Source organism: Symphodus melops, assembly GCF_947650265.1.
Source record: "Symphodus melops genome assembly, chromosome: 4".
In the NCBI taxonomy this organism is placed as follows: Eukaryota; Metazoa; Chordata; class Actinopteri; order Labriformes; family Labridae; genus Symphodus; species Symphodus melops.
In genome coordinates, this window is record NC_136694.1 from 3,520,778 (window position 1) to 3,544,595 (window position 23,818).

A 23,818-nucleotide genomic window follows, 5' to 3' on the forward strand; every position below is an offset into this window, starting at 1 on the left:
GAGGTGTGCGCGTGTGTGTGTGTGTGTGTGTGCTCGATCTCTCTGTGGATATCCGTGTTTGTGTGGTCGTTGTCTCGGCGTGGTTGCATCATTGCGTGGTGCTTTTTGAAAGTTGCCTGCTCTGTCGTCGAAGCTTCAGCTGCTGTCTGTTACTAACATTCAGAACTCAGTTTTATACAGTTTGATGGAGAAGATTAACGGAATGAACCTGAAGCAGGGATGCATAGTGTCTTTCCCCCCCCCTCCATGTTAAAGGTTATCTCCATGGTAACAAAGGTTTGTGGTATTGAATGTTTGTAAGCACTGTTTCCAGGTGAGTCCTCTCTGGTGTGGTGCATGCGGTCTGCCCATCACTCAGTCAAGTTGTTGGTGAATGATGCAGCGCAGCATCGGTGTGAATGCTGAATCACACCGTGTCAGTCCCAGCTCATCAACAGCTCTCGTCCCTCTGCGGCCGCAGGTGTCTTTGCTGGAGTACCGGAAGAGGAAGCAGGGCAGCGGGCGCGACTTGGAGCCGGTGGGAAACAGCTCGTCTCTGGGCAGCACGCCCACCCGGCCCAGCTCCCACTACAGCCAGGACTCCCATCATCCCCATCCTCACCCTCACCCCCATCAGCAGATGCAGCCTCTGGCCTCCCCGCAGAGCTCCTCCTTCAGCTCTGCAGCTCACACGCCCTCCATCCCTCAGGTGGAGGAGCTCAGTCCTCCCGACCTCCAGGGCTCGTCAGGCCAGCCCAGACGCCAGGACAACAACAACCAGTGGTGAGAGGCCGAGCGCCGGCTCGCTAACATCCAGACTGAACCCAAACGTCCGCCCTCTGGACTTCACTGATACACACTGTCTGAACATGGAAAGCTTTATACAACTACACAATAGACCTGCAGGAGATAAATATTCAGATACATAATTCAGTTTTACAATGACTATGTGAGGGAGGATTTATGATCCTCCTGAATCCAGATGAATCCAAAAAAAGTTATTTTTTTCACCACTGAACGGTCAGATCGCTTCATCTCACTGCATTAAGCTGTTGTTAAAGTGTGAACATTATACCCAGGCCCCCATCCATGAGGATAAAGAAAAACGCATTACTAATTGATGTAAAATTACTTTCAGACTTTTCTAATTAATCATTTATTCAGCGAGGTTTCATCTCTAAGTTCATGTCGGCCTGAACACACGTTGATACTCAGTCATATTTGAAAGCTTAGGGATGGTACTTTCTGTTTATGTTGAGTTTCACGTCTCTTCTAGGATGGTTCCCACCACTGTCGAGCGTCTCAGGGAAGGTCAGGGGGTTCTGGAGCGAGTGCTTCGAAGCATCAAGATGGAGCGCAACTACAAGAGGGGTGACGGCTCTGCAGAGAAGGAGTCTGGTATGAGGAAGAACTCAGTGTGCTGTCCTTTAAACTCTCTGAAGTTGTGCATCACCTTCCCTCTCTTCACTGATTCCAGACGCAGATCGATACGACATGCCGGCGGCGTCCATGGCCTCTCCCATGAAGAGTCCTCATAGATACAGTCCCTCTGTGTACCAGGTACCTCATACACACCGCCTGTCACCTTATCCCCAGACTGTTTGTTTGTGACAATGATATTAGTGTGCACGCTGCCTCCTGACCTCTGACCCACAGCTTTTTAAATATCCTCCTTTCGTAGGACACAAAAGAGAAGCTCCTCTCCTGCTAGTAAACCAACCTGTCATTAGCCTTCCTCACTGCCTCAGTGTGTGCAGACTAAAGATCAGATCTGCTGAAGCCAGATGTTTTACTCTCAGCATGCGTGACATGAAGACGTGAAAGGCTGCCGTTTGTCGTCACGTCGGTGAAATAACAGATCAAATCAGCTCGTTCACCTGAACTGAGGCTCAGATGGGATTTTAGCATTCAGGAAGCAGCTTTGCTACTTCCATCACAGAGTTTTAGTTTCGGTGATAGATCATGTGTCTCCCTTTAAAACCTTGTCGACTGAAAGTGTCAGTTTAAACCAATCACAGCCTTTCATGTCGTGGTCGCTCTGCCTCGAACGCAGCAACCCTCTTATTAAAAAAAACAAGTACTGGGATAAAAAAAATAAAAGAGGGGCGAAGTCACGAGCTACGCTACAATACTGATGATTTAAATCATCTTTTATGAGCAACCACTGATGCTGTTTATCACTTTGTCCTGAAGTGACCTGCAGCATGCTGTCATCTGAAATGTCACTTCCTGCTGTTACATGTGAGCTAACATGCAGCCTCAGAAACGGTGTCATTGTCACAAACGAGTGTGTGTCTGTGTGTGTGTGTTTGTTGTGTGTGTTCAGTCATCAGAAAGCCTCCGTCAGACCGACAGCCCATCATTCCTCCAGCAAACCTCCAACTCTCCATTCCGGGGTTCCTGCAGTCCCTCATCAGGCCAGAGCTTCCACCCGCGCCTCTCCTCGTCTCACCCAGGAACATCCCAGGACCACCCTCCTCCCCCCTCCTACCCCAGCCACCCCCCGCCCTCCTCCTCCTCAGACTCCAGGCCGCCGGCGAGCGGCAGCAGTAACGTGGACGGGAGCCACGGATACGGCAACAGCCACTTAAAAGCGAGCCTTTTGAACAGCAGTGGCCTGGTGGGGTCTCCCAGCCCGGGCCCCAGGGCTCACGGGCAGACTAAACTAGACTCGGGCGCCTCCAGAGGGAGTCAGCCGCAGGCGTCGCGTAGCCTGAAGTCTGGCAGCCCTGGACAGACGACGCTGCAGGCCGGCTCCAGGCTGCTGTCGGCCTCTGGACAGACACACTATCCACAGAGAGGGACGAGCCTCAGCCAGTTCCAGCACTCCCCCCTCCAGGGACCCGGAGTAAGGACACAGTCAGGAAGCTTTTAGGACCTGTGTCGAGTGTGTGTATGTATGAGTGTTACTGTGTGTGTGTGCGAGCGCGAGTGTGTGTGTGACGCTGTGTTCCTCCTCGACCCCGTAAAGCTGCGATGAAATGGGGCTCAGGGAGTTTGGGGGAGGGGAAAATGTACAGACCGAAGAGAAGCAAGGACTTCTTCATGGCTTTCTCCTTTTCTTATTTTCTGTCTCTTCCTTCTTTATTTTCAGAAAAACTTTAAAAAAAAGAAAAAAATGACCACGTTCTGCTCAAAACTGATCGTTGACTTTGGACGTCATTACAGAATCAGTGGGGGAAAAAAGTGATTTGGACTCTGAGGAAAAAAAAAAAAAAACAACAAATCACATGTAACTTGAAATTCCCCCCCCCCCCCGAGTTTCCTCATGTGCCGGACTGTGCAAACAGGCTCTATTATGTCTGGAACGTTAACTAACTTCCACACAAATGTCTGTACAAAGTTATAAAAAGTCGTACCTGTTGTCATGGTACCCAGGTTGGATAAATGCTGAGATGTAACTGAAAGCAAGAGTGGTTTTATTTTTGTTTGGTCAGCGTTCCATTATTTTATTTTATTTCCTGATTTGGCACGTTGCTGAGTCTGTGCTGCAGTAAACAAGTGTTTGATTTCTGGAAGGGGGGGAGGGGGGGGGGGGAATGATGCGACACGTTAATCATCCGTTTTAAAGATGCATTAGAGAGGCGGGGGAGGAGGAGGAGGAGGAGGGGCTTCTCCACCCTGATAGGATCATTCCATATGATTACCAGCTTCTGTGTTCCCACAGCGAACGCAGGAAACGACCCTCCGTTTGGTTTGTCGAGCTCTGTTCAGAGATTCTGTTGATTTGGGTTCTCTTCTGTTCTCTCATCCCCACTGGACTGTTTTTGTTTTCACATTAGGACTACTTCACTGTAGACTTCTGATATTGTACTTGAGACATACAGGTCTTATGATTCATGGTGCTGCATTCTTGTTTTTTTTTTTCTGTTTTTCTTTTTGTTTTGTTTTTTTTCAATAAATTTGAAATCCAGTTATGTTCCCCACATACGGCTGCATTCATCTTGTCATTAAATCAGTTTTCTGTTCCTGCTAACTCATAGCGGTCAGGTGTCATGGGGGCGGGCCGTGGGGATGAATGAGTCTGCAGGTGTTCTTTAAATATCAGTGTTTTTATTTCTGACCAGTCCTTTCATTCCGACGAGGGGAAGGGATCTCTGAGGGAAAGTTTGGATTGTTGGAAAACACAAAACAAAAAGCTGCTATGTTCTCCTGTGAGAGCTGCCTCCCTTTTTCCACACAGTGCTGTACTTTGTTCCGGTCTTTTCTTTGAACCCCCATCCTCTCAAACGGACTTGTAAGAAGGAGCCGGCTCCCCCTGAGCACGGCGGGGTGGTGGGGGGGAGACCACATTTGTGTGAAGGCTTCAAAGAGCAAGGGACCCCGGATCATGAAGCAGGACCCAAGAAACCCTCCGAACTCCAAGTCCACATAAAACACAGAAGGGAACTCCTCGTGTTACATGAATGTTTGACAAAATAAAGTCATGAGCCAAACTGAACCAGCACCTTAGAATGAAAGAAATACAACCCAAAAGACAAACTAGGAAAATATGTTTGACTCTGTGTACAGAAAGAAATGTGATATAGACTTGTATGGAGAAAATATAGAACACTGAACTAACGCATGACTTTTGTTTTTAGAGTCTGAGTGACCAACCGTGTCAGTAGGTTGGAAGCTAAACTGTGGGTCATTTCCTCCCAAACACCGGACGCTGCATTCTCTCTCTCTCTCTCTCTCGCTCTCTCTCTCTCTTTTTCTCTCTTTTTTTTTTCTCTGTCTCTCGCTCTCTCTCTCTTTTTCTCTCTCTCTCTCTCTCTCTCTCTTTTTCTCTCTTTTTTTTCTCCCTTTCTCTCGCTCTCTCTTTTGCTCTCTCTCTCTCGTAGTTTTGGTTTTATTTTCACACAGATCATAAAAATTCTTTTTTTCATTTTCCCCCCTTCAGAAGTTTTAAGAAGCAAGAAATGTAATGCATTTTGATAATAAAACAAATCATGATGGTAATGTATTTTGGAAACTACCATTGTGATGTGTGATTTGAGGGAGTCGCTCGTATGTTTCCACCTACATGTTCACACACTGATGGTCCAGTAATCCAGTCACACACATTCATACGCCGCCAACGAGGCAGCGCGAGCAATTCAGAGTTTGTCCAAGGACACTGTGCGTGTTGCTGCAGAAGCTGGGGATCGAACCCTCGACCTTCCTGGACAGACCGACTTACAAACCGGTCCTTCTGCAACCAAACCAAGTTCACAACAAATGCAATTAAACGTCGTCCTCTGTCCCTTCTTTGGCTTCAGGAAATCTGGACGTCTCCGCTCGTCTGTGACAAATACATCGTCTCAAACCTCTGATAGGTTCAAGGATAACAAATAGTACTTGTTAAGCTAAAGGAGCCCATCATTTCATCAATTACATCAAGTTAAGTTTTTAGTCCAAACAACTCAAGTATTTTCTTCTTTCTTAATCATGCCGTTTTCCAAATGAAGCATCAGTTCTGTTTTTATCCACCAGAGGGAGACATCGAGCTGCAGAAGAATTATTCTCTTCCTTTCTGGATTAGATTGAGCTGCAGTCCTGAAGTGATGATGAAACACACAGATGTGTTTGTATTGCGACTCTGCTGCTTTGTCCGCCACGTCCACGTCTTTTTATCACGTCTGACCTCATGGATCACACGTAGTTTACTTTAAGTGTGTTACTCTTATTTATATATTCAGAGATAATTTATAGCTTTGTTTTTTTTTTTTCATTTTTCAATTTGTTAAGAACTTGAAAGAGTCTTTAAATTTGATCATTTCCTGCGATGCAGATGTTTGTAAAATCAACACATTATCGTTTATTTATTAAAATGTGCATCAAAGTCATTGTGATTAGGATTAAAGATCATAAGTAAAAAAACATGTGAGAAACAATTAGAGATATAGGTATGGATGTTAAAGTGCATCGACTCCAGGGCCTGACATTTGTAATTTCAGTTATCAGATCAAGTAAAGAACAGGTTTTTTTTTTCTTTCCCGTCAGTGTTTGATAAAACTTCTCCACACTCGTCCGCCTCCCCAACATGACGTCACACAGAGACTTTGGAACAGCTCCCATTGAGCTGCAGATTACACTCACACACCTGAATGAGTTCAGCAGAGCAGGTGCAGAAACAAACGTGTGTGTGTGTGTGGGGGGGGTGGGGCAGCTTTACACACACACACACACTTAGTGAAGCGAGTGAGTTTCCAGGTATATTTGAAGGGAGCTGCTCTGACGACAGGTTGTCTGACTGGAGGAGACACGGAGAGCAGATGGCCGGTCTGAGGCCTGTCAGCATGAAGACGTCTTCATTCTCATAGCTCCAGATGGCTTTTATACACCGCAGACCAGAGCCAACCAATGCACGGTCGTAACATCAGAGATCACTCGAGGATAGCTCGCCTCAAAAGTACCACATAACATTTCCAATGCAGGAACTTTCCCCAGGGATCAGACACCTTTAGAGGAACGAGTTTGGGTTGAACTAAATCCAGGGTCTTTAAAGATAATAGGCTGTAAAATCCAATCCAAAAGTCCAGGAGCAACGGAAGTGTGGCCTCATGTCGGGGAACATTTCAGAGGTTTTTATGTTGCAGCACCTAAATGCACCGATGACTTGGTGTTCATGTGCTGAGGCTGTTGTCCGTGTTGGATTTCTAGCAGAGAAACCACCATCGACAGGACTCCAGAGCCCCCTGCAGGAACAGGTGGGTAACATCACTCACTAACATTTACAATCTAAAGAAACATAGATGGTCTAATAAAGTTGTTCTTTACACTTCAAGTGTTGCTGCTGCTTCTTTACCTCTCTCCACCACAAGCACCAATAACTTTTTATTAAAGGGAATAATTTCTCCAAGGAACTGAAAGGCATCGACACCTGGTGGTTTCTGCTTTTTCTTTCTGTCTTTTATCATGAACTCTTATCCTTCATCAACTCAAAACCGATGAGTAATTAAGAAATCACCCCGTGCAATCGATCGAGACATGAGCTGATCAGACACGTCCCAACTTATTGGACTTGTTAAGAAGGAATGAATGTGAATGAAAGCCTGTTTTGGGTTTTTTTGTTGTTTTTTCATTCAGTATGCCCGACCATTCAGCAAAGATGAAACTCGGGACACATTTGAATAAATAAATCAATCCAGTGAATAATTTGTGTGTAAGCTGTGTTTTCACTAAGCAACAGATGTTTTATAATTTATACATGTCAGAATAACTTTTGAAAGATTTAAAGCTTCTACTTCTGTCATGGCAGGAAAAATCTAATCACAATAGAAGTGCTGTTTTGATTCGTTCTGAATGTTCATATTTTATTAAGACTCAGCTCTTTTATGAACAACTACACACTCACTGATGATGACATGTAGGATGATAAGAACTCTCTGGAATCGACATCGTTGTGGATGATGATAGATTCACTGTTTAGCACCTCTGGTCACTTCCTGTCGGCACCTCTGGTCACTTCCTGTCAGCACTGGTCACTTCCTGTCAGCACCTCTGGTCACTTCCTGTCGGCACCTCTGGTCACTTCCTGTCGGCACTGGTCACTTCCTGTCAGCACCTCTGGTCACTTCCTGTCAGCACCTCTGGTCACTTCCTGTCAGCACCTCTGGTCACTTCCTGTCGGCACTGGTCACTTCCTGTCAGCACCTCTGGTCACTTCCTGTCAGCACCTCTGGTCACTTCCTGTCGGCACCTCTGGTCGCTTCCTGTCGGCACCTGTGTGTCTGTTGGTTTTTCACTTACTGACATTGTGTCCTCCTCTCTCGATCCTTGCTTGTGTTGTAGACTTATGCTTCAAAAATGAACATGATGGTTATTTCTGCACTTTTGCAGCCAGTCTCAAGCGGACACTCCAGAAACTGCCTTTTTTTTTTTTTTTTTCTAACACCGGAGGTTGCAGCTTGGTTCCTTGCAGTTCCTGGAGTGTATAATAATCCAACAGTCCTGCGATGAAAACAGCCTCAAGTGAGGTTAATATTGTTTAATTTAAAGGAAGTTTTAATTCCTTTAAACGACCTTGTGACAGTGTGAAGATAATCCTGCCAGCCCACATTCACTCAGAAGGCGACATTATAATGAAATAACATAAAGCTGAATGAGCAAGTCTAACCCCTGTTACCAGCCCCTCTCATTGACCTTTGACCTTTGTGTAGTCCCACCTAAGTTGTGTGAGGTCTCCGCTCGTCTCTGAGCCGTGCACACGGACAGACAAGCAGCGAGGAGACAAAGTGAAAGCAGGGGAGGCGGAGAGGACTGCGAGGCACATCACTGAGGATCTCTGTTATTATCCCCAATCCAGCCAGCAGTCCGGACACGCTGCACCACAACAAAGAAAGCGCCAATCTCTTGTGACATACCGCACGGCCCGCTGCCCCCCGGCCATCTTTTAGCTGCTCTGTCCGTGCTAAAAATAGCACCAGTTAGCGTGGGCTAACAGACTCAGAGGGGCGGAGAGGTTTGTGCGGTGTGCCAGGAGAGGCTTCTTATGCAGTTACACGATCATGTGTTCCCATAAACGGCCTCGTGTGTTTCTCAGTGTTATAAGAGCGGGGAATTCAGGATGCAAAGGGATCCCTTTTAACGATACCTGTTTGGTTAAGTTATGGAGTATGTGAAATGTGTTGACGAAATAAACAAAAAGAAACAAGTTGCAAAGTGTGATGCAGCTGATCAACAGAGTCTCTGTCAGGTGCACAGGAAACCAAACAGTAGAGTAAGAGCAGAGTAACACTTTCTTGTAACTAAAAAAAAAAAAAAAACGAGTGTAAAATTATGCATAATACAGGGTGCAGTACTGGAGGGTGGCCAGCAGGTGCTGTGGCCACATTTCAGGGGTAAATTCAGCTAATAGATTCACTGACCTTTATGCGTCCATGCTGTGTTTGTGTCGTTTGAGCCTTTTGGGGAAAAGTCCTGCAAATATCAGATACTGTTCCAGTGTTTTAGAGGAAGCCTTGTATTATTTATATTTGTGAATTGGTAGGTTTTGTCTCATCTCTTGTCACATACCTGGCTTAAAATCTGGTTTTTCATAATTTTGCTATCTTTACAGGGCTGAGGGCTTTGGGAAAAATCTTTGGCCTTTTCACTCGTGCACTCCTAAACATTTCTAGAAAACGTTCAGGAGAGACTGCCCGAGAAACCTCCTGAGTCGATCCTTCATATTATGTTTCATACAACAGGAGAGTTCTCCCTGTCAGATAAAAAGGTGGGGGGCAGATTAGAGGGACGCAGCAGAAGTCTGTCATGTTTACAACCTTCCTAGGATGGTGGACGAAGCAACAGCGTGTGATGCTCTGAGGAGTTTTTGACTTTATATCAATACTATGTGGATTCAAACACAGTAAACAGTTTCATTTTGTGCCTGAAGATCCACATGGCATGGTCATGCAAAGGTGGCAGGATATAAAACTTCTGACCAGAGCATGTCATGATCAATATGTCAAATTCGTAGGTATGCGGTCAGCTCTCGGCTTGACTCAGGGAAGAGGACGTCCCCTGAATGCATAGTCCCATGAGCCGCACCAGTTAAACAACTGGACAATTCTCATGATGGGACATGGGACACAAGCTGAGGTTTGATCAACCTGTAGCTGGTCACCTTTGATGAGGGTGTTTGGTGTTAAAAGGCCAAAACAGCCCGTGACTCAAAGGACTCAATGTGTCCAAGTCCATGACCTACTTTATTTATTAGAATGCTTGTTTCTTAATCTTTTGATAACTTGAGTCCCTGACTATTTATAGTCCAGGTAAGTATCTGTTTGTGTGCCTGTAATGTCCCAATATATCTTTCCTATGTCTCTCTAAACATCAACGCAAACCTCATGCGTATACAACCCATTGGCACGATGGACAGTTTTCCATCATGTCCCTGAACCTTTACTGCACGTCGACTCACCTCCCGACCCTCAGCGACATTTTATCAGGAGGTGGACTGGAGAAAGTCAAGTTAAAAAACGTGCCATTTGCATTCACAAATACACCAAAACCTTTTTTTTTTTTTTTTTTTTGTGAAAGGCTTCAACACAATAAAAAATGCCTCTTTATGATTTTCTATCATAGTAATAAGGACGATAAAGAAACAGGCACAGATTGCATTACTGCGATAACTAACACCAACGCTTCGCTGCTCTCCAGTTTTATCTTTGTGTCACTTCAGGAGACAACAGGTGATGTTAAAGCGGCTTTTCCACTATGACAGATCCTGTAAATTATCATGATTAAGATTCAGTTTGCAAACTGAAAGTTAGTTAAATATTTGAATTTTAGCCCCACTTTTCTCTGTACAATGTTTTTGGAGTTAACAGGGACAGATGTTAGAAAGTGTTTGACTTACGTGTGTGTGTGTGTGTGTGTGTGTGTGAGTGATCAGAAACAGTTGCTTGCTAATGCATCGCTGTCTCACAAACAGATGGGACCTGTGCATTCCCCCCCCCCCCCCCCCCAAACACACACATTTAGACACATGTGCAGTTGAACAAGACATTTTCATGGATGCATATGATATGCACTGATATGTGCACTGACACAGTGTGGGAGTGTGTTGTGTCCCCGGGGCCCCATGTTCCAGCAGTCATGTCTCCTGTAAAGTCTGCAGGACGAGGAGCTCCGGGTCAGCTGCTCCTGCTGCTGCTTATATAAGCACAGAGCAGGCATGAATGGAGGGGCAGTGAGGAGTGAACTCAGAGCACTGAGGCTGCAGAAAAAGACCTTTTTTCTTTTGAATTGTTGGTTTGGTGCAGCTCGGTTCATAGACATTTATTTCATAATCTTTGATTCCCAGAGAGGGATCAAGCAACATGCCTAAAAAATGTTTTCGAGTAAAGGCCTTGACACACCAAACAGATTAGAGCAACGAATTAGAGGCGACAGATGCCGACTGTTCATGGTGTCCCCTCACGGCACTTTTTGTTTTGGCCAAAAAGTTGCATGTGAACACTCAGCAAAGATGGCCAACCACCACGTACGTTCTGAGCATGCATGAGAGGAAATAACTCTCCAGGCCAGCAGGGGGCGGAAGTCCGCTCTTGTGACATGAGAGGACCATTTTCACGACGCTGTCACACACCACTCTTATTATAAGTATCTAATCGAGAATTATGTCTGATAACAAGTTAAAAATGGCACTGATGTTGTCAGCACTTTGTCTTTTAGTGGAAACAGAGAAGAGGCAGAGGCGAATAAAGAGAAACCGCACTAATGGGTGAAAAGACAGATACAGCGTCACGAACCAACGAAGCAGAGAGATTCCTCTCACCAACCGCACCGATGCTAACCAATGCTTAGTTGGTTATCGTTATAGTTGATTCATTTCGATGCTCCCCTGTCATGTTAGCTAGCCCGTTGCTAACCGTCATTTCAATCTCTCCACTTTTGGACAAGTAAACTAAGACAGTTTATTGTTAATGTTCACAATTTCATTCGTGATATTTCTCTGCTTTATAAATACAAATAGACAATAAAGAAATCAATCGGCATGTACATGTTTTAATGAATAGAAAATCCTGACGCAAAATGAGAAGTCAAATCAGTTTATTCATTGTCAGAGGTGAGGCAGTGGTGTGTGTGACACTGGCTGAACTTTCCGTGTCAAACCTGCTCAAACTTCTTCTGTAATGGTCACACCATCATCCCGTAAGCAACAGAAATCATATCACAAACGACAGCAAAGCAAAAAAAAAACCAGGTTTAAATAAAAAGTCTATTTTAAAGGTCACATATTACGCAAAATACACTGGATCATGTTTTTTTTTTACTAATATTTGTCCCTAGTCTGTCTATAAATCCTCAACTGATCCTCTCTGTCTTCTGCCTGCTCCACTTTTCAGAAAATGTGTGCTCAAACAGGCTGTTTCCCTTCATGACATCACAAAGGGCGGTAGCTCCTCCCCCAGGTGGGTGACACTCCCACAGCTAGGTGTTTGTTCTGCCCTCTGAGTCTGCCTTCTCACCGTAAACAATAGGACATGGAGCGAGAAAGCACAGAGTACACCCGAGCCCTTCCAGAGAGGGGGCGTGGTCAGACACAGCTCATTTACATATTTAAAGCTACAGACACAGAAACAGCCTGTTCTGAGCAGGGCTGAAATAGAGGGGTTTATAGACATGATCGAATCAGAGTGGATTTACACCAAGACACTTCACACACGTTTTGGGAGCTCTGATAATTATTTAAACTGCTTTGAAAAGAATAACAATATGTGACCTTTAGATAGAAAAGAAATGTATACGTTGTTTTGGCACAGCTGAATAACAATGTTGGGGAAGAATATCAAATATATGTGTCGGGATGTGAAAATGAATAAAAGAAGCTGTGTCCTCAGTGAGCTCTGTCCTGACATATGAGTCATTCAGGACCATCAGTACCACTGATGACGCTTAAATATCAAGAATCAACCAACCACAAACTACACAGTGTGAGAATCTTTTTAAAACCGTCTTCATAGAAATGTCCCCATCTGGTTGTGCTCTGGAAAGCAGTGTCAGTGCTCTGATTATTTAACAGTTCAAAGATCGAAGTTTTTGATCCTTAAAATGTTTTTTTTGTGAATTAAACTGACAGAAATTGTTTTGTTTAATAAAAGTAACACGTTGTGGAAGGGTTAGGGTGAGGGTTATTTATTATTACGCTATCTTTAGCTGAATGTCTAAATTAAACTTTTATACTTGGCTGGAGAAGATGAGGCAGCTCTTTACGAGTTTACTACATGAAGAGTTTTACTAAACAAATGTTTAGAAAAAAAATTAAAGAAAAAAACTCTAGATTTACGAGGATAAAATAATTTAACATATTCAATTCGTAAATCATTATAAATGATAAATTAGGCAAGTTAAAATCATTATTTGTAAATGTACAACTTTCTTCTCTTAATATTTTGTCTCATACATTTCTGAGTTTGTTCTTCTAATTGCATGACTGTGATCCTCCGTCATGTGTCCCTAACGCGCCTTCGTAGTTCACCAACATGAATGATATCAAATCTTGTGTCCTGAAAGAAAGAGAGTGAAATATCCTCCTCACATGGTGAACATGCGAGCTTCAGAGGACAACAATCCTTCCTAAAAGTTTTCTTAGTATTGGGGAAATAGTTGGGGCGCAGACAGCCAATCGGTTAGTGCACACAATTTTTGACTCTATCTGCTGTCTGGTCTTTAAATAAAGGCATGAGAGCCCCACCCAAAAAAACTAACTTTATTGATAAAAAGATGTGTCTAAAACTGGCAAGAAAAATATGCATATGTTCCTGAACCTAATATTCTCGTGAGATTTGAACACATCGAGATCAAAGGGGTTGGTGGATGAGCACGAGCAGAATTAATTTTAAAAAATCATATTAAAGTTAAAAGAAAAACGCATCGTTCTCCTTGTTTTACAGCCTTTGAATTTATTTGTGCCTTCCATTAGAAATGAAAACATTAAAGTACCAAAGTATTAATCTCTCTCCGCTCTCCTGTGTGATAGTAGAGAATGAAAATCTGTCGTGGGTCCCCCTTGCTGTGAGTGTAAGGAGGAAGCCTGAGATAGATGCAGCATGCAGGGCATTTCCTGGGGGGAAGGATGTACATATGACCGGAGAGAAAGCAGAAACCACCAGTGAATGGGGAAATAACACACAATATAAAACAACAGAATCAACTTAAAGTCTCTTCCCATGGCGTAGTTTGGACGGAGGAATTCACCACCTCACAGCAGTCATTTTTATTTGACGGTATGCTCAGGGTTGGACGCCACCTTGCTTTTATTTTGAGAAAATGTGACTGTTCTTCTTTCAGGTGATTCAGGTCTTAGTGGATGAAGCCTGAGTGACGACAATCTCAACTTAACTTTACACCAACCAAACGACAGGCTGAGTGCTCCAGCTGATGTAAACTGTCTGACTGAACGATTTTTCAGGTTCAAACTATTTCTTGCAAAAACACATTTTCAAGCTTACTGCTCAGTTAGCGCGGCGTTTACACCTTTGCTATCTTCTTGTGTTAAAGTGTCAAACTGTAAACTTCATACAATTTGCACCTCTTGAACAGTAAGACACCATAACGGCGTTTGAGCTTCTCACCCTGCAGGTGACGTCAAAGGAATATGGCTGCTGTGAGAAGATGGAGAATTACACACGTTTAAAGACGCACTGAATCCACACTTCTTTTTTTTTAAAGTCATGATCTGATGGTGAAACAGGTTGCACTACTCCACAGCTCACATGGATGTTTCATGTTCAGGGAGAAGATGCATGGGCTTTTTTTTTTTTTTTTTTCATTTCACCCTGTTTCCATAGAAACACGTCAAGTGATTTATTTTTGTAGCTGACTGGATCAGAAGTCATCTTGTACAAAGAGAAGTTGAAAATTGACTTGAAAAAGATGTAAAAATTACACTGTGGCTGTACAAAATCATCTTTTTTTTCCTGTGTGCATCTTTTTATTATATATATTTTTATAGAAGTAGCACCTGTGTGCTTTTTTATACGCACTTATATTGTCACTTTTAAAGGTGGAAATGATCCACTCTGTAAAAATATGTATATTTCATAGAATACTCCAGCTGCAAGCGTTTGATCACAAAACATCACCTTATAATCTTTGATATATCAACTTTTTTTTTTCAACAATATCTCTGTACTTTCGGTTTTGATCCCAGAGTTTGGTAAAGCTGACGGTCCTACGTCCTGTCAAGATGTGAAAACACTTGAGTCCTTTTTCTTTTTCAAAAACTGCTGGGCCTCCAAGACCGCATCCAAGTCCAGATTAAGGTTTAACCTGAAGAACTCAGAGGAGGAGGGGATTGGACTGAGCGAGGGAGGGGACTTTAAGAGGAGGAGAGGAAGTTCTGCTCTCAGTGGAAACGATGGACCGCAAACCTTGGATCCTTTGAGTCGCGGATCTCAATCTGGAGGAGAAACAGAGAGAGAGAGAGAAAAGAGAGAGGGACGTAGTCAGGACGGCGTCAGTAAAAATATGCTCAACAAAATAAGACAAACAAGATTCTGGAGGGAAAGAGGAGAGATGAGGAGAGGACCCATTCATGCATTGTCATCACATTGCACAGTGCAGTCAGTGACTATCACTCAGGTGTGTTTTAGAAAGTTACACAAGTGATCCATGAACGCATGTTTACAATATAATGCAAACATCCTACCCATGAAATGATGCTTATAAACCCTTCAGTGAGTTAAAGGCATTACAGCAACAATGTGTAACTTTTCCAGTTTTAATGGTGCCAGTCCCATTTTCAGAGAGCGCTCCGGTCGATTGTTTTCAGCACTGTGCAGCTTTGAAAGAGAGCCGTACGACGTTACGGCTCTAGTTCACACACCAAAGAGTTTTTGATACGATGGCTGAGGCTGAGAGAGCGAAGAAGAAAGGAAAAGAGAGGGACAGACTGGAATCAAGTAAACTCGCTGCTTTTTCACTGCAAGAAAAGAGAAAACTCCTTTTGATTCTCTATAATAAAACTTTTGTTAAAGATTTATGAGGAAGCATTTCTCTATTCACAAAACGCTCCAATCATAAAATACTCCCTGCACCGCACAGAGCCACACCTGGATGGCACTATTTGATAGAACACCTGTTGGCCATCCTCTGCTTGACAACAAACGCTCGATGTCTCTGAGGGGATGGCGTAACGGCATTCAGTGTTTCATGAAAGTGCAGTTGCACTCAGTGACCTTCAGTCGGCGCCAAAATGCACCAAACTGAATTCTTCCTTAATGTCGCTTTCAGATATTTTTTTAGCAACAAAGATTGTTGTCATATTAGTTCTCCTGAAATATATATTTTAACTTTTGGCGTCAAATGGGTATCATGAAGGCGTTTTACTTAATAAAGATGCAACGTTAAAAACTCCAAAAACAAAACAGAAAGAGAAAGTAGTTTTAAGTATTCTTTGCCACTCGAGCGCCGAGCTTCTGTGGGCACATTAGAGCTCATGGACACTTTCAAACACAGGCATCGTAGTTCATGCTCCCTTGAGTCCCCATGAAACGGCATTTGGAGTTTGTCTTGGTGCATTTCCTGCTGAAACAGGTCAGAACCAATCACAAGATAGAAGGCGGGACATATCGTTGGAGAGCATATGATTGGATTGTTAACATTTCTAAACGTCCCTGAGTGCAGGATGAGTCCTCCGACATTTGAAACATTTGACCAGAAAAGAAAATAAAGTTATTTAGATGTACGAACACTTTCAAATATATAAAGATTTAACTCAAGAATGCTGGATTGCAACCAGGAAAATGTAGATTATTTTTCCATAATCTCTCTATCAGACATTTGGAGACTTGTTGGAGATACTAACAGCAGTCAAAGACATGTTGATTACGTTATTAGAGTCCAGCTCTTTCATCCTACTGTTTGCCTCTGCAACATAATAAACAGAATGATTAGTAGTCTGTGGTTTTGGACAGTTGTCTCCACACTTTCTCTCCCCCCTGCTGCTCCGCTCCGTTTGGCTGCAGACAGAAGTGAGAGAGACGGCAGGAGGGCTCTGACATATGAGTCAGAAGGAGCCGACGAGATGTGGAAAATGAAAAGGACTGAAACAAACATAAATAAATGTACTAATGCAATAAGCTTGAAAGGTCACACTGTGACACATTTTCTCTGCCGTCATACAACTCATTCTGTCAGCGCAGTTTTCCTGGAGAACATTAGGTTTGTTTTAAACAGATTCATCATATTCGCAAAGTTTTTATTTTTAGTTTCATGATGATTTATCATTGCACATAAGGTCACAAAAGTCTTTGTCACACTTGCACAAACCTCCTGAATAACTCCAGAAGTTTCCAGGATGAGCTGTATGTGTGAGTGCAAACAGCAGATTTAGTTTTACTTGGATTTAAACCCGCAGCTTCTCCAGCCAGCACCCGACTATTTTCTCCACATCCAGTCTGAGCGAGCCGGTGTGAGAGTGCAGTCGGACATAATCAAGATACTGTAATTCATCTTCAGTATGAGGAGGGAGCGGTGAATCAATCAGTGCACGACCATAGACTGTCTGCACAAGAACCACTGTGCACGTAGTGAAACCACTGCATTATGTGTTCTGTTTGTCATGCACTCGTTCTGCAGAACTACACGTAGCACTGATTTAACAACCAATATTGTCATTATGGCATCATAGAGCAAACCCTGATGCTTCGTGCACCACTTTCACATTGTTCTTTCTTCTTCTGGTCTTTCCTCAGGAGACCCCTCGCGCCCCACTCGTGTGAGATCGTGTGTGAACAAGCAGATCAGGAAGATTTCAAAAGCAGCAGCCCTGCTCAAACGCCAGAAACGTTAAGGACTGCTTATGTGACAACTTGCTCATGAAAGCTACGGCCTGGGCGGCTATGATGAAGTCATAATGAGGAACATGCTGTGGGTGACTTTCTCCACCACTTGTTTTCACATTGGCGTGCGTGTAATCATTAAACAAAGAAGATACAGCATTTAAACGTATCAGCTGACAGCACACAGACAACACCAGGAGAGGTTAAAGAGGGGTCATAGTGCAAAGGTCTAAACAGGACAGAGGTGGGTCAGGTCAGTGTGTGGATGGCATGCAGGGGGTCATCGGCACGTCATAGAAACTCAAATCAAAAAACAGATCTTACTCCGTCCATTCGGAGAGAAGAGCCAAGATGGAGCTGTGAGGAGGAAACAGAGTCATCATCTTTGCTTGTTTTAATGACCTTCTATTAAAAGTCAAGGTTAAAGACTTTTCTAAAGACGATCACTGTTTTTAACATGTTCACAGACATGGTGGACAAATGCACCTCTACAGATGGGATCATGTTTTTTAGCATAACGTAACTGTTACTTTTACAACCCACCGATTAAAAAAAGGCTTTTTAACCTTTCCTCTAGAGATGAACAACATCTGACCTCGGCTTTTTTCCTGTCTCTTGATAATCAGGGGCATGTCCTGGAAATCTGATTGGCCACTCCAGTTACAGCCCCAAAATCTGAATACATAATTGGCTATTTGCCTAATCAGAGGTGGGACTTTAGAAAAAATCAACTACTCCAAAGAAAACAAATCATGCACACTGTTTAACTTGCAGTGGATTTAATTGTCCAATCATTTGTTTAGTGTACAAGAGCTGTCATGCAATATTCTAAGTAATTAAAATTGTGAAACAAACATCTTTGTTTTTGAGTCTCTGATGAATCGAGCTGAGAAGATTTATACACAAAGTATTTTACTTATCATTAGTGAGAATAGAAAGGCTCAAAAAATTGAATTAGTTTGCGTGTCGCCTCAAACGTCACGTCATGCCACGTCTGCATGAGTTGGTGCTCCAGGTGGGCCACCGCGGTTAAAAACAAGTCTGATAATTAACTCCTTCTGTATGCGTTGAAGAGCGCACACATCAGCCTTCCCCTTTGTCGCCCTTCATCTACCTCCAAAGAGCCACGCTGTGTGAGATGAAGGGCTGAAGAGGGTGGGCACAGAGAGAGGCTCCTGCACACTGTCTCACTTTAGCCTGACATATTTATTAGATCGTACAATAGGTCTCATGAATAAGTTAGCACAAAGCAAGACAGTGTGCAGGAGTCCTTCTCACTGCCTCCAACTTTGACCTCTTCATACATTCAGGAGTGCAGAGGTTTGTCTAGAGAGACTATGAAGCGTGAACATATAAACAGCCCTCTCCAGTATTGTTCCTTTACTATTTTGAGACTTTCAAAACTGAAAAATCACATCCTGACACAGTAAGACTTTTTTTTCATCTGCTCCTCTTACTCATCACTATCAGGTTAGAGATATTTTTCCTTGTGCTGGTGCTTTCAACAAATGTCCTTTTCATGCTCCGCGTGGCACGGCTGCTAACATCTCATTAAGGTTTTTGGCTTGTGATTAAGCTGATTTTGCCGTCCTGTGTTTGTTTGATGTTGACACCCACGCACAGAGCGGCTGCAGGGCCTGGTGTTCGCTGCACACACACTCCTCACCCAAAGTCCTTCCTCGACTTGACGTCGCCTCTCAGCTCGCAGTAAACCTCGCTCCTTTGGGAAAACATTGTCCCTGAGGGTGTTTTCCACAACATGCAACCACCTTTTTGTTTCCCCCTCCGATTGCTTCTCTTCTTCTGCAGCTCGACCTCGACTCAGCCGATCTTTAGCCTTTAGCCATGTCCCCTGTGTGGATTTTTATCACTTCACCAGGGCCTCTAATGTGGCCGAACATCATGTTTTCATGAGGACCCGAGCAGGATATGTGACCTGACACCAGGTAGGTCGGCCGAGAGAAGCTGAACTCAGTGACTGTGATGTTTGAAATAACAATAACTGGCAGCTACATGCAGAATTACTTTCACGTGACGGACTGTGAGACACAAGAAATCACATTTGGTGATAGTGTGGTGGTAAAGAAACATTCACGTCAACCCACTGCAAAGAGAAACACGTGAACTCTTTCATGCTACATAAAATATAAAAGCATGCAGATCATTAACAGACACATGGAAGCCCTAAGCGGACATTCATGAAGCTTGAATACTCAGATTCGACACAATAATGAATTCATCTCCGTTATTTTCTCAAGTTTTTCACTCGTTGTTTCGTGATGATAAAAACACTTCTTTCTTTTGATGACATGATTTTCTGGAAATCTAAAAAACAACACGACACTGCTGCCATCCCCCACTATGATGAGGTAAGATCAGTCTATGGGCGCCATGTGCTGCAGCCAGAGCAGGAACAGACAGCTTTCAAAAGACGAAGAATCCAGCGCTCACCAAGATCGTTCAGATTGAAGTTTAAAGTTTAATGCATGTAAAACGTTGGAGCGATTTGTGCGATACGTTACAAAGTGAGCTGCCTGACAGCCTGAGCTCAGGGGGAAACAGCCCTGACACATGTGGTGAGCAGCAGTCTGTATGTATGTATGAAGGTAGACTTCCCATGTGTTAAGAGACATGCTAACGTTGATGTATTCACATGTTCACATCTGTTACTCCAAGAATAAAGTCATCCGTCTCCAACCTGAGCAGATGTTTAACTGGATAAAATAACTGACTTCATGTTTTGAGTGCGTCTGTGTCAGTAATTAGGAAACTAAATGTACTTAGTTAAGCCTATACTAACTGCTATAAGGTGTTCACACACAGTTACAACCATGAGACGCACAATCACAAATAATAAATAATGGCGTGAACTTACCCGTGACACGGCGAAATCTGAGGAAGAGACAAAAAGAGAGAGAGGTTAATTAAAGGTGCTTCTCTTTGTTCAGTAAGGGCTGTCAGCATGAACGAGTTCATCCTGATTCATTCAGCTCTGAATTTAATGCATTCTTCTTTTTCTATGGAGAATAGTCACATGCACTCTTCATTTGTCCAATCCAATAAACCAAAAAAAAGCTAAAGAAAAAAAAGATACAAAAATGAGTTCAAGATATGAAAAGAAAAGAAATATGAACACCTAAATAGTTGTAATGATTTGAAATCGCTGCCAATGCAACAAACTAAATTTACTTTGTCTTTATACAAGATACCTAACAAGTCATTTTTGCTTGATTTATTGGCATCATTTTTTGGTATCATCTTAAAGGTGGGGTCGATCATTTTCGAAAATGATTTTAAAAGTAGCATCCTCTCCGTTCTCACCACCCACCACCTCCCCACTGTGCTCCCTCTAAAGCCACGCCCCTCACTTACATGCACTAGCGTCCACTAACGTGGACTGAGTGCAGACATTAGTTGAAGTTTTTACGTGTTTAAAACTTTTTTTCATTTCTTTTTCAGAGCGCACGAGTTATTGATTTATGACAGCGCCTAAAGAACATTTCAACCAAAACCAGAAGTGGATCTGGAGGAAATTGCCAACCCAGCCTTTAAGCATTAAAAGATATTTTGACTAGAACTCGAGGTTGAGTTTTTGCAGTGCGTGCTTTCTCCTGCTGGTTTTTGTAATGTAGTTTTGTGAGTTTGATCATGACAGTGTTTTTTGCAGGACGAATTTCTTGACAGAAACAAAATAAAGACAGACGTTCTCGAGCCACCATGTTGATGTTTGTTGAATATAACACACTTAATCACTTACTAAATGTACAATGTGCAATGAGGTGTGAAGGAAACGAGGAACTCCAGTGCTGAAAGGATGATACACCATGTGCAGTGATGTGTGCAAAATACAAAACAACTGTCAAGAAGATACTCATTTATCTAAATAAAAAATATTGGGGAAAAACAAATACAACTAAATGTATTTGTTTTGAAATAACATAAAAAAAGCTTGATGCACATTTGAATAATCAAGCTGAAACTTTTGAAGAGATGCATCTTTTCATTTATGCAGCTTTAATCTGACCAGCTCTGCTTTAGTTCATTTGAGCTCCCTCTATTTCACCATCTGAAGCTCACAGCTGAGTGTGAGGATATCAATGCAGCATGGGGAAGAAATTAGGACCTTGTGGGTGCAGCTGAGTTATATAACAAAATGAGATTATCTCCAATATTGCATGTCTGTATGATGGCAGGCATTTATGCAAATGTATGTGCTCGACACCCTTCAGCTTCACAGATCAGAGAGGTCAGAAAAAAAGTCAGAGAGGAATGAAGATAGAGACAAAAGAGATAATGAGAGAGAGCAAGAGAGAGAGAGAGAGAGAGAAAGAGACAGAGAGAGAGAGAGAGCGAGAGAGAGAGCGAGAGGAAAACAAAAGGACTTCCAGAGAGAATGAGAAAGACTGCGTTGTAAAGAGTGAAACAGAGATGGACACAAACAGACAGAGACGCATGCACTGAGAGGAAACCGGAGCCTCAATCCGACTGGTAACCATGGAAACTTCCTCCACACACTCAGAGGAACTGGGGGAGTTTTATTTTTATCTTCCTTAAGGCGGCTGAACTCGTCTGATGGTGCTCTTTATAACAGCATGAACAAACATTTACTGTAACACTCCAGCTTTAAAGAGAGCAGGTTTGATGGGGAGGACGTCGTCATGGAGGGGGGAAAAAAAGAAGTTGCTTAAAGAGAACATATTATCCCCTTTTCTGACCTTTTCAAACAGTCCCCCTGTGGTCTAAATGAAACCTCTGTGCTGTGCTTTGGTCCAAATATAACATGAATCAAGCAGCAGAGGAGGTTTGTGACCCTGTAGAAACCAGCTCTCTCAGAACGCTCCGTTTGTGTGTGTGCGTCTCTTTAAATGCAATGACACGCCCCTAGGAAACGTTTTGCTCTCGGCTGGAGGTGGAGTCCATGGTGGAGTACCAGGGGAGGGGAAGGTGTTTTTTTATACCACGATCCCACTGTGATATCACAAGGAGAACACATTTGAAACAGAGCATGTTTCTCTGTGTAGAAGGATTTATGCAGACCTCAAACAAAAGGCTGGATGGGTTTATTTCACATTTTGGTGGTTGGTAGACACTCAGGTTAAATAAAAATGTAAAAGTGGATTTTTTGTAGAACTGTCCCCTTTAATATCTCCACCATGAGTGAATGTTGTGAAATGCGGTTATGTGCTCACATGAAATCATTTTCTTGATTAATTGAAGTGTACAGCATGCTGATTTATTCAGGTCACATCCTGCATGAACTGATTAATCATGCATGCAAAGCAATTAACCAACACGTGTCCTTATTTTAAGATTCTTAAAATAATCTTAAGATTTTAATTTTAAGATTTTTTTCACAGCATCAATAATTTAGCTTGCTTGGCGACTTTAAAACCGATTTCACTTTTTTCAACAAGTCAAAACTCAACGATTTGCCTTATTGACTGATCAAATCTGACAAAAATGGGGAAACAGCTTTGATAGGCTAAAGCTGAAGCTGGTAGTTGGCATGTGACTGTTTTTAAGTTGCATTAACTGGTTATGTTTAGTACATTTAAAAGGAGGAGCTTCTTTTAAACAGGTTTAAATAAGTCTCAAACATGTGTGTGAAGTGTCTTGTTGTAAATCCACTCTGATCCTGTATTTGATCACGTCTATAAACCCCTCTATTTCAGCCCTGCTCAGAACAGGCTGTTTCTGTGTCTGTAGCTTTAAATATGTAAATTAGCTGTGTCTGACCACGCCCCCTCTCTGGAAGGGCTCGGGTGTACTCGGGCTTTCATCTCTCCCTTTTGCCTTCATTTGATTGGACTGTCGATACATTGGGAGTGGGTCTGACTCCAAACCTGGGTCACCTGTTTAGAGGACCTTCATACATCTTAGCACTAGTCCATCTGCACCCAGGAAATGATGAGTGTTAGACAGAATGCAACGTTTATGAAATGCTGCCACTATTTCTCCATGCCCTGTAAGTAGAACCAAAGTGCCTATGCTTTTGTCTGTTCTTCATGTCTTACCTTTGTTGTCGGCCTTTAGCTCCTCTTGCAGGAAGTCGCTCTGCCGGTTGCCGAGCACGAAGGCCAGGAAGGAGAGTATGAGGCTGTTCAGGATGCCGATGATAGCCAGTATGTACGCCCAGCGCACTGAGCAGTTACCCAGGGTGTACCTCCCCGTGTCCTCTCCGCACATGTCCCGGATGATCTCTGTGTCCCAGCCGTTTGGGAAGATAACACAGCCGAGCACCAAACACACGGCTGGAGGGAATACAGAAGGAAGGATGGAGGAATCAAGGGACAATAGAAGAGAAAGGGCAGAAATAGTGATGGATTTGGTGGTCACATAGAGAAGGATGTAATGGCATTAGGTTTGTGTGTTATTGGAATTTGTCAGGTGATGTATGTAATAACACAAAGAGCGATCGGTCAAGGGCACCAGGGTTATGTTCAATGAAAAGCAACACAGGAAAGAAAATCAATATGGAAACAAATCGTACAAGAAAGCAAGATTGAAAATCAGGGCACGGACACAGGAGGGCGAGGCAGGTCAGGGGAGAAAATAGGTTTGTGTGTAAAACAGCGTGCAGGGCAGAGGGTCACATTGAC

General features: G+C 43.1%; 2 protein-coding genes across 7 annotated transcripts in view; one reads left to right on the forward strand and one right to left on the reverse strand.

The window, feature by feature from the left end:
- Positions 1 to 3,907, forward strand: part of setd5 (SET domain containing 5) — a 31,412-nt gene extending 27,505 nt beyond the window's left edge. For all 5 annotated transcript variants that reach the window (XM_079340567.1, XM_079340570.1, XM_079340568.1 and 2 more), the window contains 4 exons: positions 461 to 762; positions 1,256 to 1,377; positions 1,457 to 1,539; positions 2,306 to 3,907. In XM_079340567.1, coding sequence (XP_079196693.1) covers positions 461 to 762; positions 1,256 to 1,377; positions 1,457 to 1,539; positions 2,306 to 2,854 — 1,056 coding nt within the window. In that variant the 3' untranslated portion in view covers positions 2,855 to 3,907. The remainder of the gene's footprint in view (positions 1 to 460; positions 763 to 1,255; positions 1,378 to 1,456; positions 1,540 to 2,305) is intronic.
- A 10,183-nt stretch (positions 3,908 to 14,090) lies between these two features.
- Positions 14,091 to 23,818, reverse strand: part of lhfpl4a (LHFPL tetraspan subfamily member 4a) — a 29,377-nt gene continuing 19,649 nt past the window's right edge. The window contains exons 2-5 of one of the 2 annotated variants that reach the window (XM_079340575.1): positions 23,234 to 23,470; positions 20,095 to 20,111; positions 17,544 to 17,576; positions 14,091 to 14,836 (exon numbers count right to left, since the gene is read on the reverse strand). In XM_079340575.1, coding sequence (XP_079196701.1) covers positions 14,783 to 14,836; positions 17,544 to 17,576; positions 20,095 to 20,111; positions 23,234 to 23,470 — 341 coding nt within the window. In that variant the 3' untranslated portion in view covers positions 14,091 to 14,782. The remainder of the gene's footprint in view (positions 14,837 to 17,543; positions 17,577 to 20,094; positions 20,112 to 23,233; positions 23,471 to 23,818) is intronic. The other variant, XM_079340576.1, reaches the window with a different exon arrangement.